Here is an 18,748-nt window from a genome sequence, read left to right on the forward strand (position 1 = left end):
GTTCAGGGATCCACTGAACAGTTTCCAACCCCTCCAAAACACTATGTCAATGGTGTTAGAAAACCAAGTTGAAAAAAGTGGGAAAATTAAGTTTAAAATAATAATAATAGCAGCTAAAACTTAAGTAGTTATTTTCTCAGGCATTGCAAGAAGTACCGATTGGACCTTATCTCATATGATCCTTCAAACAATCTATGAAATGAGAATTACTGTGTCCGTCTTATAAGGCAAGGCTTGGTTTGGTCTAGTTTCCAGGCCCAATGAAACAGTATATTTGGCAGTGAGAACCCAGGTAAGAAAATGAAAATGCTTCTATCTAAACCAGAGGTTGAGGAATAGAGAAGAGATGAGTTTTGGAAAATCAGGGAGAGAGACAACCTTTGTCTTAAGAACCAAGAGACCTCCTACGGATTTAAGTCAAAATCCTTATAGTCAGAGAAAACATGTGAGATCCTTTTCTGACTACAAGACCTCGGCTTAGAGGAAACCTGCCTTGTTAAGGAAGTATAACTTACTTGTAGAAGCCAGGACTTTAATCACTGTCCACCCAGATCCTAGCGCTCAGCCCGGCAAATAACGGGTGTTCAAATTGTATTTGTTGAATGAGACACTTCCCCCATCCACGCTAACACTTTTGTTTCCCCATCTTTTTATTAGAGCATGCTGGAGCTCATGAATCCATCTATTAATGCGAATGAGGTATTGTAAAGGACAATTAATTACCTAGCTCAAAGGTAGAGATATTTCACGGTTAATGTACAGGTCGGTAACGGGGCTGGTTTGATACGCTCAATCCTATTATGTTCAGCAATCAACCCCGAAGAGGGCAGGAGACAGATGTCATATTCCTTAAAGCAGGTTCCTTCACTATTTAAAAGGCATCGGAGTTGCTGAGATGGAAATGCGTCCTTAGAGATGCTTTCGCTCCGGACACCGCCCTGAAAATCAGACAAGAGGAAGACTCCCTTCTCCTTGAATGCGCTTGGCAAAGCCCTGCCCCCAAAGGGGGTGGAGGTAAAGAAAGAATACGTCCACACCTCGCACGTCTGCCGGAGTGCAGATTGGCAAGTGGCATACGCGCGCTAGACCTCTGTCAATTTATTTATTTTTCCTTTCCACTGGGTGCGCTGTCCCTTTAAATGGGGACGCCGGCGCCGGCTCCGTAGCCCGGGAGCCCGGCAGCTTGTTGATTTCAGAGCTGGTGAATTTCACATTGTTTCCACTTCACTTTCCTCGCTCCGGGGGCGGCGGGGCCGCGGGTTCTGGGGCCGCGGTTGCTGCTGCCAGGGGAGGGCAAGGACCTGCAGCATCAGGGACGGCTGGAAGGGGTGTCGGGGACACACACACACATACACATACACACGCGCACACACACGCACAGACACAGACACACACACACACGCACACGCACACGCACCCGCGCTGCAGTCGGCTCCTCCAGGAGCGGGGACGCCGGGAGCGCACAGCCCCGCACGGCCCGCCTCGCCGCCCGCGCTCCGGGCCGGGGCCGCGGCCCGGGAGCCGGCGAGGGGAGGAGGCCCCGGGGGGCGGGGTGGGGGGCGGGGGTGGGTGCCGCCGCCGCCGCCGAGCTGCTCCTCGGCGCCTTTTGCAGGAACATGGCGGCTCCCACCGCCAGCAAGGCAGCCTCCCTGGGCTGTAACAACAAGCCTGCGTTCCCGGAGCTGGATTTCAGGTCGGGAGCTCGGGTGGAGGAATTGAACAAACTCATCCAAGAATTCACCAAGCACGACCAGCGCGAATACGACGACCAGAGAGCACTGGAGATTCACACCGCGAAGGATTTCATCTTTTCCATGCTGGGTAAGGAGGGGGGAGAAAAAAAAAGCGCGGGGAGGGGGGGGAGTTGTATGTGTGAGCATGTGTGCATGGGTGCGTGTGTGCATGTGTGTCTCTGTGTGTGTGTGATGGGAAGTGGGGTAGAGAACCCTATTCCCCTTCGTGCGCTCTCGTCCCTCCGCGGTTTCCTTCTCCAAGCCGGGTGCCCGGGTTGGAACCATCTCTGCTCCGCCACTTCCCTTCATTCCGTGCCGCAAGCCCAGCCGCCTTCCCTGCCCTCCTTACTATACTTTGCGCCGGCCCCTTCCGAACCCCCCTCCCTCCTTCCCCGTTCGCTGTCTCTTTTGTTAATTTCTCACCGACCCGACGCTAGCGGGCAGGTACGGTGTCAGTGGTGGGACCGCTCTGCCCCGTGGCGGCATCCCGGGATCGCATCCCGGGATCGGGCTCCGCAGGCTCGGGACTTGCCCCTGCCCACCGCCCGGTCTCGGTCCCTTGCTGAGCTCCGGGCGGGCACCGAGACTGCTTGGCGCTCTGGGCTCGGCGTCCGAGCGACAAGTTGCTTCTTTCTAGTCTTTGCTGCGCGGCGCTGTCACGCCGAGCCCCCGGTGGCCCAACTTGTTGGGTGTTCCCTAGTAACCCGCCCAAGTCGGCCGGGCGCCCGGAGTTCCTGCAACTTTGATTTGCACATCGACTTGCCTTGTGAAGCCTTCGGAAGCATTTCCGGTACTTCTCCCCAGTCCCCAACTGGAGCTCGCAATTCCGAATTCCCATTCCCGGCCTCGGAGAGCACTGAACTCCAGGAACTCTGACCTACCCCGCCTCCCCTTCACTCTTTTGTGCATTGTCCTTGCGTTGCGTCCAGAGCCGTGTGTTACCCCCCCACGCCCCCTCCCAGTTTCCAGCCGCGGGGAGACGTCCGGATTAGAATAACGCCTTCACTCCAGCCCTTACAGGTCCTTGCGTAGATTGTTGGTGTGTAAAGGAAAAAATCATTAGCGCCAGGCCTGGGACCCGGGACCCGGTTTCGGGTGTCCTGTTCGGACTGAATGCTCTTGCGACCCGAGTGTAGGCGTGGAGGCTGCGCGCAGCTGGCGGTGGAACCCTGGTCTGCAGGGCTAACGTGGCCTGCGCTGAACAATTCGGCCGAGCGTCAGCGGGACTTTAGCGAAGCGCTGCCCCAAACGCGTGTCTCTGCTGCGCTCTTGCACAGACTTCCTCAGCCAATTTCCCGAGACTGGGAAAATTTGATTGGCAAAGGTCTTTGACCCCAGACAAGACAAAGCTTTCGCCTTTCCCTCGCCGGCTCCTTGAGTTTCAGCCGTCTGTCTGTCTGTCTGTCTGTCTGTCTGTCTGTCTGTCTGTCTGTCGCTAGTTATCCCAGACTCCAGGTTTTGTTCCTTCCTACCCCCCTCCCCCCCCTCCCAGTGAGGGGTCAAACTGGAACTCGGACCCGCTGCGGGAAGTTGAATAAAACATGTGAAAACTTGGGGTTGGTTTTTCTCCTTTTTCTCCACGCTCCCCAGGTGTAGCTTGTGGGACTGAAAAGCTCTCGGTTGAGATATTTGACAGTTCATCTCTCTTTAGATGAAAAAAATTTTTTTTTAAAAAAAGCATTTTTGAAAGCAGTTTTTAGTGGCAGCGAGCTTTCAGAGGGAGGCTCTCAGCCTTACACAAATCAGAAAATTAGAGCAGTGATGCGAATGTGAGGGTGTCACGCAGCGAGAGATAGCAGAATACTGAGAGTACTTTTTTGTTCTGTTTTGAGTGCCACACTCGGAGGTGCTCAGGTCTTATTCTTGGCTGTGTGCTCTAGGATCACTCCTGGTGGGACCAGAGGACTCGATGAGGTGCGAGGATTGAACCCTGGTGTGCCGTGTGCAAGGCTAGCACCGTATCTGCTGTACTATGGCTCCCACTCTTGGGAGCACTTCTTTAAGATGCTTAATCAGGCCACCAATCTCTTTGAATAAATAATAGAAATCTGCCATTGTGTTACAGCCCACAATCAATTCTCATGCCTATTGCCCCAGGTCAGTCACTCGATAAAAGGTCTATGCTATCAGTCAGTAGACCGGGGTTTGGGGGAGGAGTAAGTTTGAAGGGTGAGCTCATTAGAAACTTAACCGCAAAAACCCTACAGCTGATGCACAGAATTGGTGAATCCTTTACCCAGATAGGATGTGTGAATTATTCCCGGGTACTTAATTTACACATGTGCTCAGCGCAATAGTGGCTTTCCATGGCACTTCTACTAAATTCTCTTCTTTTCCGTTTTACCCAGTTGGCCTTGCAAGGGAAGCCCCACCCCCACCCCCAGAATTTGATACGTCTATCTGTGGGAGAGAAAATTCAGGAGAGTGTTGATTAAGTGATTACTCTTTTTTGCCTCTCTGGAATCTAGAAGGTTTGCCTGTGTGTGGTGCTTGTGGGCTCTGGTGGAACCCCACTTTCTATTAATGGGGTGCTGGCTGCTTTGGACAAAGTGAAGGTTTGGAGACAGCAAGGGTCCCCGTGTGTGTGTGTGTGTGTGTGTGTGTGTGTGTGTGTGTGTGTATGTGTGTGTGTGTGTGTGTGTCTTTTTCTAAAGTGGAATACTTGGCTTCAAAAACTGTCTCTCTCTCTCTCTCTCTCTCTCTCTCTCTCTCTCTGTCCCTCCACCCCCCCCCCCCGTGTGTGTGTGTGTGTGTGTGTGTGTGTGTGTGTGTGTGCACTTTGTTTCACTTGCCTTAGCCCTGAGTCTTTCATGAATATGCGAATGAGGTGTCTTACTGACCCTCAGCTTGTTAAGGTGTGTCTGTGGTGGCACTGGGCCTTTCTTTCTGGCAGTCCTGTGTATGGTGGTACAGGGGGAAAGTGGGGGGTGGGGGGTGGGGGAGTCTTCTTGTAAGTTATCTTGGCTCTGTTCCCTGTCAGTCTGAGCTGTACCTGAGGATTGTCCGCAGCTTAAGATCCCGTCACACAGAATGAAAATGGCAGAGGATTTCACTGCAAGCCTCTTGACGGAGCTGAGGGTAGCATATCTCTCTTTTTAGGGAGAGAGGTGGCAGCCCCTCTGCATAAGATTGTGAGCCTGGACGGAGCCCCTGAGCCCCCTTTTTTTTTTATTTCGTCTAATTTGGAGGAACTTTACCCAGAGGAGTAACGTGGTATGGATTTGTCATCATAAGTGACCAGAAATCTTCATTGTTCTATCAAAGCAGGGGTTCTGCCACGGACTGTGGCTGGATCTACCTAGCCTGAGGATCACTCTGGTCTCTGTGTTCTGTCTGGCCTTTTGCAGCTTGTACTGAGATGCTGATCTGCCTGCCTCTGCGGGCAGGTAGGTACTTGCTGGAAGCATCCAGACACACTGCTTGCTCTCTATACCTTGGTCTTTCAGGAGAATGATTGCTGTTATTATCTAGTTAATATTTGAGAGCTCGGATTGTGTGAAAGGCTGGCAGTGCATAATAAACACCATTTATCAAAATTCAGGGAAATTGCCAGAGTTCATTAATGTTTTAATAATATTTGGTATTTGCATAATGTCTCTGCCAACTCTTTTGTTATCTTCATTCTCTGGAGAGGTTGGACGGAGACTGGTTGTGTCCCCCTGCCCCCCCCCCCCCGGACAGATGCAGAACTGGGGGGTATGCAGAAGCTAGAGAAGCCAGGGAGGAGATGAGGTACTTTTCCCCCACCTCCATTCAAATGGTCACTACACCTGGTGTGGTACTTAGCTACGTCTTGTTTATTCGTCATCGTCTTGGGACCAGGGACTTCAGGAACACAGCCTTGGAGTCGGTGACATGATTGTGATTCCATGACACAGATAAAGGTACTAAAACTCAGTGAGTGTAAGAATCATCCAGGGAGCTGGAGAGATGGCATAGTGGATGGGGCACTTGCCTTGCACACAACCAACCCTGATTGATCGTCACACCCCCTGTGGTCCGTGAGCCCTGCAAGGAATGATCCCTGAGCACTGGGGCTAATATCTGGTAGCAGTATTGGTAAAACTCCCATTAGCCTCACTCTAGGACATGCTTTTCTCCTGCAAGAGACTATGTAGAATAGGGGAATTAAATTCAAAGCAGGGGCTCTTCTTACCAGAAGTTTCTTATTTTAGCTATGACTTCTTGAGTAATCCGAGCAGCGTCAGAAGTGATTTCTGAGCAGTCTGAGTTTGCTATTTTATTCTACACTAAGATCACTTGTGTGAATATTTGGTTGAGAAGATGCTGGTAATTTTAATGAAATGTTTAAATGCAGCAAGAGGCTGGGCTCGCCGTCTGCCTCTTACCGGCTGGGTGGTCTTGGGTTTTATTTTTTAATATGTTAAATGTGTCTAACACCAATGCATTCAGAATGGTTATGTGCATGTGAATTAATTTAGTAAGCGGAAAAGGAATATGTGTGTGATTTTATTATAAAGAAGTAGACAGTACTGGTGAACTAATGGGAATTGTTTCTGTAGCTTGGAGTGTAATTAGAGGCAGCCTCGAAGGACATGGGCTCTGACTGTAATGGACATGATTAAAGCCAATATACATTGCCATTTTTTTAAAGCTTATTTTGAATGCTGGCCATTGTGCTAGATATTTGCATATATCATTTAGTTCATTTAATTTTCTTCTAGCAACTCAATAAGGACAAATATCACCTTCCCTGATTTGGGCGTAAAGTAGGTGGTATCATCCCTTTTAAAGCTAAACACCGAGGCTTTCAGAAGACAGATACTTATACCAAGATCATAGAGAATGTGCATTTGAACCCTGATATGTCTGACTCAAAAGCAAATGCTCCTGTTCCTTCCATATGGGCAGTCAGTTGTCACTGCTCTTTAGTTAGACAACCCAAAAGTTCCTGGGAATAACTCCTTCAGCAGCTTCTCTGCAGGCAATCGGAGGCATTCTTTTCCCCTTGTCTGATGATCTGTCTCTATCGTACATCTCTCCCTCTCTTACTTTCCATGCATTCAGCAAGCATGTACTAAATGCTATTTTTTTTTCTTGCTTTTTGGGTCACACCTGGTGATACACAGGGGTTACTCCTGGCTCTGCACTCAGGAATTACTCCTGGCGGTGCTCAGGGGACCATATGGGATGCTGGGAATCGAACCCGGGTCAGCTGCATGCAAGGCAGATGCCCTACCCACTGTGCTATCACTCCACTCCCAGCTATTTATTTACAAAAAGGTCATTGTATCAATCCTGAAGTGAGCAGAACTTTTGAGCAATTTAACCTCCTGTCCTTTGTCCACTAATTCTAGAATAGTTTTCTTTGACTCTTTGTCTCCTTTTAGCCCCATCAATACCAAGAGTCCACTTCAAAGTTCTACACTTTTGCTGTGGTGCTTCTTCTGAGTGCTGTAAGACCTGCCGTAGTTTTGGGTGCTTTCTCTATCTTCAGAGCGGGCCCTTTTAAAACCCCATCTTCCCAGTGTTTTGCATGCCACTTTTCTCTCAATGAATTCATCCAGCTGCATTTATTGAGGTAGTTTCCTGTGAATTGTTGCCTTAAGGGCCTCTAAGTCTCTGTAAGTGCCTTAGAGTTCCAGTCTTTAATGTGCTATCCTATATAACACATGATCATCTCGCAGTCCATTTCAGCTCTGAAAACATTATGCATTGAGGGCAAGGAGGGCTCTCTATGAACATTTGTTTTTTGCTGCTGGTTTGGGTTGTTTCAGCTCTGCCATTGTTCTGGGCAGTGGCTGCCCTTCTTCCCAGACCCGAGAGCCCTGGCACCTTTGATGAGCCTGGACTTTCCCATGATGCTTTGGGCTGCCTGGGAGGGTGCAGGGCTTGTGATGAGAAGGGCCCCTTTTCTACTCACAGAAAGATTCGATTCTCCTCCAGGTGAGAACTAGTCCCTGAATGTGACGCTGCTGGTGCTTTCTCACAATTTGGAGTCTCTCCTCCCATTGTAGACCTAGAGACTCAGAGTGTCCGGAGCTTCCTAAATGGCCTGCTAAGCACTCTGACATCCTGTTCCCACTCGGCCTTCGGTTGGGCATTCCCTGCCCGACAGAGATGCCCTGAAGCGTGCTGTGCACGATCCCAGCTAACCCTAGCGGTTACACTGAGCTGCCCAGGCTAAGGAGCATTGTGTCTGTTGCCTCTCCTGTCACTGGAGTTCTGGACTGGAAGCGAGGAAGCCGTAGGATGGGAATGATTCGAATGATCTGAATGTTTACTCTGGGTCAGAGGTTGTAATAGGGCTTTGTATCATTGTGTCACTGAATGGTCCTCAGAACCTTTCAAGGCAAGGGACTCTGGGAGATTTCAGATTGGAAGCATTCAAGAATTTCCCAAGTTGACCAGAAAGGAAGTCCAAGGTCAGGCTGATGCAAAACCATTGCTTTGAACAGCAACTCTGTTCGCCCTCAAGGAATGGCAAACATGGAGATTCTAGCCCAGGCCTTCCCGTGACTTGCTCTGTGACATTAGGCCAGTCACATAGCGATTCTGACCCTTAACTGCTGAATATGTACATTGGAACCTCTCTGGGAACACCCAATTCTGAATGTAAATTTTTTGTGCAGGACAAAAGGACATTTCTGAGTTCTCACATCACCTGTTTTACCAGTGTGTGTGTGTGTGTGTGTGTGTGTGTATGTGTATGTGTGTGTGTTACCCTGAATATATATCTTAACCTCTTTTAGAACTTTTTGTTTTGTTTTCATCCACTCTCCCATGATTGAAAATACCAACTGTCACTGTCACTGTCATCCCATTGCTCATTGCTCATCGATTTGTTCGAGCGGGCACCAGTAACTTCTCTCATTGAGAGACTTATTGTTACTGTTTTTGGCATATCCAATATGCACGGGTATCTTGCCAGGCTCTGCCGTGTGGGCGAGATACTCTTGGTAGTTTGCCAGGCTCTCCGAGAGGGGCAGAGGAATCGAACATGGGTCCACTGCATGAAAGGCGAATGCCCTACTGCTGTGCTATCGCTCTAGCCCAGGCAAAAATACAAACATGAAAGTAAAATCACTCCTCACATTTTATCACTGTTGGTATGTTGATGTATATTTTTTCTGCATAAATGTGTTTTTATGTGTGATTATGTCCACTTATACATATATGGCTCTATAGACCAGGAATCATATTGGATGATGGTATTTCCCTCCCTAAGGTATTCAGTACACTGTCATCTGAGACAATTTCAAAACTGAGCTATAACCTGAGATCCATGGAAAGATGTTTTCCTCGCCTCATTTATTCATCACCTTTTATTCCACAGCTGCCATTCTGGAACCTGGAGCACATTCAGTGATTTCACAATTATGGGTGATGAGCTCGCACACTGCTCACCTTTGAGCATTTAGCCTGCTGTTGCATGCCAGCTCCTGTCTGCCTCTTTGCATGTTCTACCTGGGCGCACACCACAAACCACATTGGTCACTTTCTTGGCTGAGATCATCTTCTCTCTCTGGAATTTTTGACTTTCTGTTTGTTTTGGGTCTGGTAGTGCTCAGAAGTCACTCCTGGCTCTGCACTCAGGAATTACTCCTGGGGGTGCTCGAGGACCGTATGGGATGTGGGGGATCAAACCCAGGTTGGCTGCGTGCAAGACAGGCACCTTACCTGCTGTACTGTCTCTCCAGTTTCACTCTCTTTTTTTAAAATTGATTAATTAATTAATTCATTTATTTATTTTTTGCTTTTTGGGTCACACCCGGCGATGCATAGGGGTTACTCCTGGCTCTGCACTCAGGAATTACTCCTGGTGGTGGTCAGGGGACCATATGGGATGCTGGGAATTGAATCTGGGTCGGCCGCATGCAAGGCAAATGCCCTACCTGCTGTGCTATCACTCCAGTCCCAATTTATTAATTTTAATTGAATCACTATGTGGAAAGTTACAAAGCTTTCAGTCTTAAGTCTCAGTTACACAATGCTCAAATACCCATCCCTTCACCAGTGCACATATTCCACCACCAAGAACCACAGTAAACCTCCCCCACATCCCCCACTCCCCCACCTCCCACCCCACCTGTGTAGCTGATAAATTTCACTTTACTTTCTCTTTACTTTGATTACATTCAATATTTCAACAAAAAACTCACAATTATTGTTTGGAGTTCCCGCCCCCAAAGTAATGCAGCTGTTAGAAAGCATGAAGTCATGAAATTTGCATATAAGTGGATCAACATGGAAAGTATCATGTTGAGTGAAATGAGTCAGAAGGAAAGAGACAGACACAGAAAGATTGCACTCATATGTGGAATATAATGTAGCAGAGAGGTATGAGCTAGCAATGATGCAACTTCTGGCAGAAATTTCTCTAGACTTAGTTACTAAAATACTTAAATACAGAAATCTAAAACCTCAAGACTGCTATTGTGGCCACACAACCTCATATCTCTTCATTCTCTTTGGTTTTTTAATCTGGGTCCGTGGAAACAAAAACAGAACCTGTGCCCTTAAATGGGTGCGGAAAAATCATACCTTTATTTTTACTCGCCTCAAACATCAATGTAGTCTTTCCTCCCATTACAAATGTGGGTAATAAGCCATAATATAGTATTAATTATGCCTAGGTTTTGGGCTTTTATTACTAATAGGAGTCGCAGACACTTTGATATCACATTATGGCTGTTTGGTTGTTGCAGATACCTCAAAAACTCATTGCTGCTTTGATGTTGCAGTGGTTTATAAGAGGTGTTGCTCAATTTCATTTGATGCATTAATAAGCAATTGCCTGGCTTTCTCACAAATTCAGTCTTAAGAGGAATTTGGTGGGTTTTTAAAAATTTGTAATTTTCACTTTATTTGATTTACAATTATCTTGATTTATTTGATAAAAGTGAGCATAAAAACACGAAAAATTAGAAACCTTTCATAACTGTGATATAATGTAAAAGAATGAATTTAACTGAACTTAAAAATTATGTCTATAGAGGCACCGTGATATGCAGTGCTGCTCAGAATAGAGTTTCAGGTTTCCAGTGCTCCAACTCCACACTCATGCCGAGAGTCAATTCCCTCCACCAGTGCCCCAGCTTCCTTCCTTCCCTCCCCACCCCACTTCCTTATTAACTCATTTTTAAATATTTAATATTTTTTAGATTGGGACATATATTTCCAATTCAAAACTCTTACAGTTTGATGCTAAAAGTTTTGTCCTCTGCCTCAGTTTGATGTCCAAGGCACTTCCCAATGTCCCTGCATTCCCACCAGTCTGTAAAAGGCATTTTGCCTTTTTATGCTGATTTTCTTTGAAGTTCTGTGTCGCTTTATCCTTTGCATTTAAATATGCTATGCTTTGCAGGTGTCCATGGGCCTCTCCAGTCTGTCGGAGCTGTGTCTCAGATTCTAAAGATGGCTTGCTCGGACTCCCTATCTCTGCTTTGTTTTCCTCTTCCAGCTGAAATGCCACTTGACTCATGAAGCTTCCTTATCTCTTTCCAAGGAGAAAAACGAAGGGGGAAAAAAAAAAACAAAAAAATGTGCCTTCTGTGTTCTCCTAACATCCGTTCCCCTTTTATAGCTCAGCGCACATCCTTCCCCATTCTGCGAGTTAAAGATTTCCTGGCTTATTTATCACTGAGACGTCAATTGGGGCCGTGTATACAGGAGGTGCTTACAGAGTATTCAGTGAACTGATTTACTTGAAAAGAGTTCTTTGGTGGGAAGCTTCTGATGTTCCAGGTTCATATTGGAGTGGGTGGGGGTGAGCTCCTTTTAGGTTTGGGGGCCACACTGGTGGTGCACGGGGCTTATTCATGACTCTGCACTCAGGAGTCACTCCTGGCAGGGCTTTGGAAACTCTCAGGAGTGTCTTGCCAGCTGTACTTTCTCTTTGGCCCATCTGGAGTGAGCTCTTCGTGACAATTTCTCTTTATGATCCCCCCCCCCTTCTTGAAGTTGACACCAGTGCATACCACTAGTGGCTCACACTTGAATGTGGTTTAATGAACAAAAAATTGCAACATTGTTGTCAGTGTGTTAAACCAAGCCCTGCCATCTTTCCGGGAGTCAAGAAATAATCAATCTGATCTTATGTGGCAGAGAGATATGGGGGAGGTTTCTCTTAGGATTCTAAGAATAACATCCTTAAAATTTATGAGGCAACTCCAGAAATGACTCAAAGAATGACAGTTGCGTGTTGACTTTGAGTTGCGTTTGAGAGCTGCAAACAGTGAGTGGAGGGAACATCCCCTTTCTTGTAGACTTCATTCTCCCACGGGGACCCAGGAACTGAGCGGCCTCTTGCAGGCCCTTACCTGGGGTTTCACAAAACATAGAGAAGACGTAAGTCAACTTTCCATGAAGGGTTCCTTCTGCTCACCAGGAACCAACTCCCCAAGTGTCCAGATACCTACTCTGGAATCCAACTGTAGACATCCTTAACTATTGCTTTAATTTTTTGAGCTTTTTTTAAATATTAATTTATCATTGTTCATTATTTCCCCTCAGTGATAATATCACTTTTGTATGGGATGTATGGATTATGATGCTTAGTTACGTGGGGTCTGATATGATAGTAATCTCAGGACAGGTCTCTGAGTAAGGTTGTGGGTGGGGACTGAGAAATGGGGAAACTGAGATTCTAGGAGGTGATTCGACTTTGCAAGAGCGAAGTAAGTCCCAGAACAGGGCTTTCTCTCCATCTCGAGCACCTTCTGTCATAGCACACGGCCTCCAAAGAACCTGCAGGCTTTTCTTTTTTTTGGTTTTTGGGTCACACCTGGCGATGCACAGGGGTTACTCCTGGCTCTGCACTCAGAAATTACTCCTGACGGTGCTCAGGGTGCCATATGGGATGCTGGGATTTGAACCCGGGTCGGCCGCGTGCAAGGCAAACGCCCTACCCGCTGTGCTATCTCTCCAGCCCCAGAACCTGCAGGCTTTTCTTTGCCCAGACATCTTTCCAGGGCTGGCTGGGCGCCTCTGTATTCCCAGAATAAGACAGCTGAGCGGGATCCTGGGCTTTCCACGCTGATCGTGTGGGGTTGGGTGAGCCTGACGGAGGGTGGAATCGGTAAGTGCATGTCCTGTAGCTACGCGTTCTGCACAGCTGATTGTTAGGCCTTGCCCAACTGGTTCTTAAGGTCTGCATCAGTGTTTACAGAAGACCCTGGCTGACCAGCTGAGGGATCTCTTTAAGGGCAGCTCATAATTATGCCATTAAGTGAGGCCCCCACCTCCCATCTCTAGGAAACAACTCTCTGCTTTTTGTCCCTAAGTAGCTTTTCATGAATTCCCTTCTGCACCAGCTAAAGAGGCAGATAATGAATGAGGGACAGTGGTGCTGTGAGTCAGGGTGGCATGGAGATTTGATGTTCAACTCACTTTTTTTCTTTACATTTGTTTTCCCCTCACACAAGAAGACATGGTTATTGTTTCTGGATTAAGGCAAATAGGTAGTGGGAGTTGGTCTGGATAAGGTTTTTCTTTTCTTTCTTTTTTTTTTTTTGCTTTTTGGGTCACACCTGGTGATACATAGGGGTTACTCCTGGCTCAAGCACTTAGGAATTACTCCTGGTGGTGCTCGGGGGACCATATGGGATGCTGGGAATCGAACCCTATTCAGCCTCATGCAAGGCAAACGCCCTACCTGATGTGCTATCGATCCAGTTCCCTGGAGAAGGATTTTATTCTCACGGGTTTTCGGATAGTTCCAATGAGCCTTGTGTGGTGTTAAGCCTGCAGTCCGTCATTTATTTATTCACTCACGTTATGTTGGAGGGCCTGCCAGGTGCTAGCGTGACTATGGTGCAGTTACCATTGAAGAGACGAGTGTGGTGACTAGAAGAAGCAAAGGCACTACATCTATAGGAGTTTTGTTATGTGGGGAATGAAATTAAACATGCAAGTAGAGATGTGCTATTTAAAAAAAAAAAAAAGCAACCCCCAAACCAGAGTATTATGATGGAGGATAACTGGAATGAATGGAATGAAGTAAAGAGGATTAGAGAAGGCCTCTGAAGCAAAGATACCAAAATAGAAGAATAAGAAGCATTGACTACCTGCAGACTGGCGCTCAGAGGATTTCTAGTAGTTAAGTGCAAAGGCCCTGTGGTAGAGAGTAAAATTGAAATCAGCTTTAAAAACTGTATAAAAGTCAGCAAGTCTGACTTGGCCTCTCCCAGCAGAGTGATCTATAATTAGATCAGGCCCTGGGTGGATCCAGCGTGCTGCCTCTACCTGTCTTGGAATGTGGTGAGCTGCCCGCTGGCAGAGATTTTTGAGGTGGGGCCACCCAATGGCTTGGTTAGATTCAATGACTGGGGCAAAGGGAGGTGGTGGAGAGAGGTTGGATTATAGGTCCACAAAGGCTTTTTATAGCCATGTGAATCTTTGGTTTCATCTCCTATAACCATAGACTCAAAATTGTTCTGTCTTTGGTGATTTATAAGCCAAACTACTGTGTACATGTGACAATAATAATAACAACTATTTTTTTTATCATGTGGCTATAGTTTACCACTTTCAGATGCTTTATCTCATTTTTATTATTGTTTATTTATGTATTTATTTTTGGCCACACCTGACTGTTCTCAGGACTTATTTCTGGCTCTGTGCTCAGGGATCACTCCTGGCAGGCTAAGGGGACCATCTTGGGTGCTGGGTATTAAACCTGGGCCAGCAGGTGCCTTCTCTGCTGTACTCTCTGACCCCCAGTCTCATTTCATTTTAACGTTTCACCATGAACCTATGAAGCAGGACTATCTCCGCTTTTAGCTAAGAAGAGAGCTTTGGTCGGGTAAGACATTCAGTGGTGAGGTAGGGGAGTGGGGACAGACTCAAGTTGTTTGAAGCTAAACTCAATTCTTTATATTGTGCGACTTCTAAAATCCATCTCCCAGACCTTGCCCCACCTTACCCACCCTTTCCCCCCGGGTTTGGAAGGCTGAGGGTTTCTGGCCCAGAGCGAGGCACTAAGGATCCGCAGGAAGAACCCAGCCCACAGACTGACTGCAAGTCTGCACGTGCCCGTGATCCCGATTCAACTTGTAAGCACTTTTCTGGGCGGCTTCAAGATCATCCTTTTAGCAACCACAGCTGTTCCTAATAGCAGCTGCTTGTTGGGATTGTGTTGTGATTAATAAAGGAAATGCAACAGTTTGTTCTTTCCACGGTGCCTTTGGCACACGCAGCCTGCTTCTGTGGAGGCTGCTTCTGGGAGGAATGTGTGGAGAAGCAGTTTCCCATGGCTACTTCTGTTCTCTGTAAGATTCGATTGTGTGACCCTATGAACTCCATGGCGTTAGTCTACACACTGTGCGTGCGTGTATTAGTGTGCATTGTTGCTTAGGTGCTAGGGATTGAACCCCAGACCGTACACGTGCAAGGTGTGTGTTGTCCTGCTGTATTCCCAGCCTCGGCTGTTTTGGGTTTGACGGTTGACGTGACTCCAGGAAACGCGCCCTGGGGGGACCTCCCGGCCCGCTGTGGGGAGAGCTGGTCCATCTAGATCACAGCTGCCGAGCCCACCAGACACACGGATGAGGAACCTGAGCACAGGGCAGCGTGGTCAGTGACGCTGGTCCTCCTTGCTAGCGTCAGAGATGATGGTGTTGGATTTGCTTGCGTGTGTGGGGGATGGCGGGCGGGGAGTGGGGCTGTACCTGAGAATGCACCCCCTCTCGCTTTCTTGTCTGAAACAGCATCTCTCAGCCGCTGCTCGCCGCTTCCCTGTGCTTCAGGCTCCTGCTTGCTCAACCCTGGGAGGCTGGGCCCAGAGTTCCTGATTCAGCAGGTCTGAACCCAGCCCACAGGGTTTATGTTTCTGCGCTTGGGAGGGATGCGGCTGTCAGCCTGGGGGTCACCCCAGGAACAGCAGGACACCCCGGAAGGGGCCAGTGCTGGGTGACTGAAGAGCACCGGGGAGCATGAGGTTTGATGGCACATGCCCAGATTTTAAATTACCGAGTCCCATGAAATATTTAAGAAGTACAATGTGGCTGAAACTGTAGGTCAAAGAGAATGCCGTGGCTGCCAGTTTATGACCCCTGACCCGTTGTCAAGGAAATCCTTGCTCTGCCTGTTCTGAGAATTGAAATCCAAAAGGGGAGGTAGTTCTTGCCAGTGCAAACAGCTAGTTTGGGGGCATGATCGTTTCTTCCCGAGAAAGAAGGATATTTCTTCTCAGCCGGCGTGGGGATATAGCTTAGTTCGGTCTAGAGAGATGGCTACCATTTTGATTGCCTTCAATATTTCAACAAAATACTTACTATTATTGTTAGGATCACCCACAAAAGTCCGACCCATTAAGAAGGAACCATTACATACTGCTGATACTAAGATGACATTAGGTCGCGTGGCCGCTGCTGCGGCCGCGCGGTTCTGGGTTTCTGTCTAAAGTCCAGGGAAAAAGTTGAAGGAGAGAGAGAGAGATTTCCGCACGGGGGACCTGGCGGAAACTCTCAAGTCACATACTGCAGGTTGCTGGTGGGCTGCCGGTGTCCCAAGCAGCTCCATCCTCTTCGTCAGTCATTCTGGGGGTGCGGGCGCGGAGAAATGGGAAAGCCCACGTGGCTGCACTCTCTTTAAGTGTCCGATGTGGGCGGAGACCGGTACTTCCCCGCCCTCGATCCCCCGCCAGCCGCGCCCCGCACTTGGGTGCGTCTCTCCATTTTGTGCTCAGAAGTGGGGTGGATGCTGTGCTGTGCCCAGAGGTTGAGGGGAAGAGAGATAAATTAAAGAAAAAAAAAAAGAGAAACGCCAGGCCCCCGCTCGGGGGACCTGGCGGAAGCTCTCAAGTCACATACTGCAGGTTGCTGGTGGGCTGCCGGTGTCCCAAGCAGCTCCATCCTCTTCGTCAGTCATTCTGGGGGTGCGGGCGTGGAGAAATCTGGGCTTAATTATTGAGAATAAAAAACAAAGCCCCATGCTGGGAAGATGACTCAAAAGCACTGGAGACTGGGGTGGGGTGTATGCTTGTATATTGGGACCCCCGATTTTCTTCTGTCACTCCTGGTCCCCAAGTACTGCCAGAGGTTGGCCTGGTGGCCTTCAGCGCTCTTGGCTCTGAGCAGCTCTGGGTCAAGTCTTGACCCCAGAGTGGCCTCTGCATCCCCTGGGCATGCCTTGGGAGGTCCCTCCCTCTCCAGATAAGGACCCTTTTTTCTAGAAAGTAAAAATCTTCAAGAGATGACTATAGTTTTAGTGCCACTGGGAAGATTGGGAATTTTATGCCCGGAGTTCCTCCCCCCTCCGCTCTACTTAAGTAGAAAGTGGGACTAAAGGGGGCTTGGTCATCCTGAACCCTGACTTTACTTTGGGCAGAGTAGAGGTTAAGCAGTGTCTGCCAAGCGACGGTTCCTGCAAAGGTGTTTGCACCTGTGATGTCTGCTCGGTGGGGTCTGCCTGGTTTGAAAGGACGTCGCTTGAGAGGCAGAGAACTTGTTCCCAGGCAGTTTGAAGTTTCATTAATTGCTGTTAGATGAAGGATGCTAAATAAATGCCCCGCGGGCCATTTCTGGTGCGTTTCTGGTCTGTCATGTTGGCTTTTATCTTGTGATTTCTCCCTCTTGATTCCGTCTCTCTAGTTTCTTCCTGTGAAGTGTGTTCTTCCCTCCTACCGGTGCTGTTTCCACAGCCGTGAGCCCGAAGATGCGTGTTTTCAGCTCTGAAAAAGCCGGTTTGTTACATGGCTGGGGGCTGACTGGGCTGACCCCTGGATTCCAGACTCAGGGCCCCGCTAGTTGTCCAAGGAGTTGGTGTTTCGTGGACTAGAAGGTTTCCTGCAGGCCTTAAGGAGAAGGATAACGACCTTGCTCCCAGCTGTGAGTCTGGGGTCAGAGTTCAAGGAGGATTCAGAGAAGAGGAGTCTGGGCATTGTAAAGGGGTTAAACGGGTGGGGATCTTTTTATGGTCACTTTATTCAGCCCCAGTTTGCTGGTGGGAAATTATAACCCCATGACAGACTATGACTTGCTTAAGGTCCAACTGTTGGTGATGAAAATGATTTAGGGAAGCCTTTCCCTACTCTTCTCCAGGCATTGTTCTGAGTGATTTAAGGCTGTGAACCATTCAATCCTCACAGGGATCCTACAACTAGGGTCCCGAACCTGTCTCCACTTTCTGTCTATGAAACTAAAGTTGTCGGTTGCTTGTTTAAGCGGGGAGCAAAGGAGGAGACTCAAGCAAAGAGTTTCTACTCTCTGCTCCACCCAGCTGGGCCACCCGTGCCCAGGGAGATGCCAGGCTCAGATCAGGTCAGTCTGAACCTCCTCACAAGAGTTCTGGGTCAGTGACCTCTCCTTCACAGAAAAGATTTGCAGGAAGAGATGAAGTAGTGGAACCAGTTAGTTTCCATGGAATGAATTGATTTAGAAAGATGTTAGGGGTGGGAAAGAGAGCGTGTGTTCAAGAGAGCACACAGGCTGCTCCAGAGTGAAAGAAGCTATTCAAGAGACATAAAGAGAAGCGAATGTCTAGGTATGTGTTCAAGGGAGAAAGTGGGCTTGAGAAGCAAGCATGCAGTGGCTTTCCAGGAGAGCTTTTATACAGTTCTTCCAAATGGGTTTTTCCCGGAGTTTGTGTACATACGATTTCATCTGGGCATTGTTGCAGGGAAGCCTTTCACTGTTGATGGTCTTCTCATAGTCTCATCCCTTGCACTGCCAATGGTCTCATCAGAATCTCAGAGATCTTTCCGTGGCTTCCGCTTTTCTGAGGGGTCCACCCTTCTTCAGGTGAGGCCTTGGATGTCTGCATCTGGATAGTGTCTCAGTTTCTCTTCTTCAGGGACGTTGGGATTTGTATGACAGATGTGGTCTTCATGCCTTTGGACTGATGTGACCTCAGGGCTAGGAAATCTCTGCAGTTTTATTATTATTGTCACTGTCACTGTCATCCCGTTCTTCGATTTGTTCGAGCGGGCACAGTAACGTCTCTTAATGTGAGACTTATTGTTACTGTTTTTGGCATATCCAATACGCCACGGGTAGCTTGCCAGGTGCGATACTCTCGGTAGCTTGCCAGGCTCTCTGAGAGGGGCGGAGGAA

At 48.1% G+C, this 18,748-nt stretch overlaps 1 protein-coding gene across 1 annotated transcript in view; it reads left to right on the forward strand.

Annotated features, from left to right (window-relative positions):
• The first annotated feature begins 1,209 nt into the window (after nt 1–1,209).
• MB21D2 (Mab-21 domain containing 2) overlaps nt 1,210–18,748 on the forward strand; it is a 125,384-nt gene continuing 107,845 nt past the window's right edge. Inside the window, exon 1 of the mRNA XM_004602999.2 lies at nt 1,210–1,821. Within this exon, the coding sequence (XP_004603056.1) occupies nt 1,617–1,821 (205 nt within the window). The 5' untranslated portion in view covers nt 1,210–1,616. The remainder of the gene's footprint in view (nt 1,822–18,748) is intronic.

The sequence above is a fragment of the Sorex araneus genome, chromosome 2, assembly GCF_027595985.1.
Source record: "Sorex araneus isolate mSorAra2 chromosome 2, mSorAra2.pri, whole genome shotgun sequence".
NCBI classification, from domain to species: Eukaryota; Metazoa; Chordata; class Mammalia; order Eulipotyphla; family Soricidae; genus Sorex; species Sorex araneus.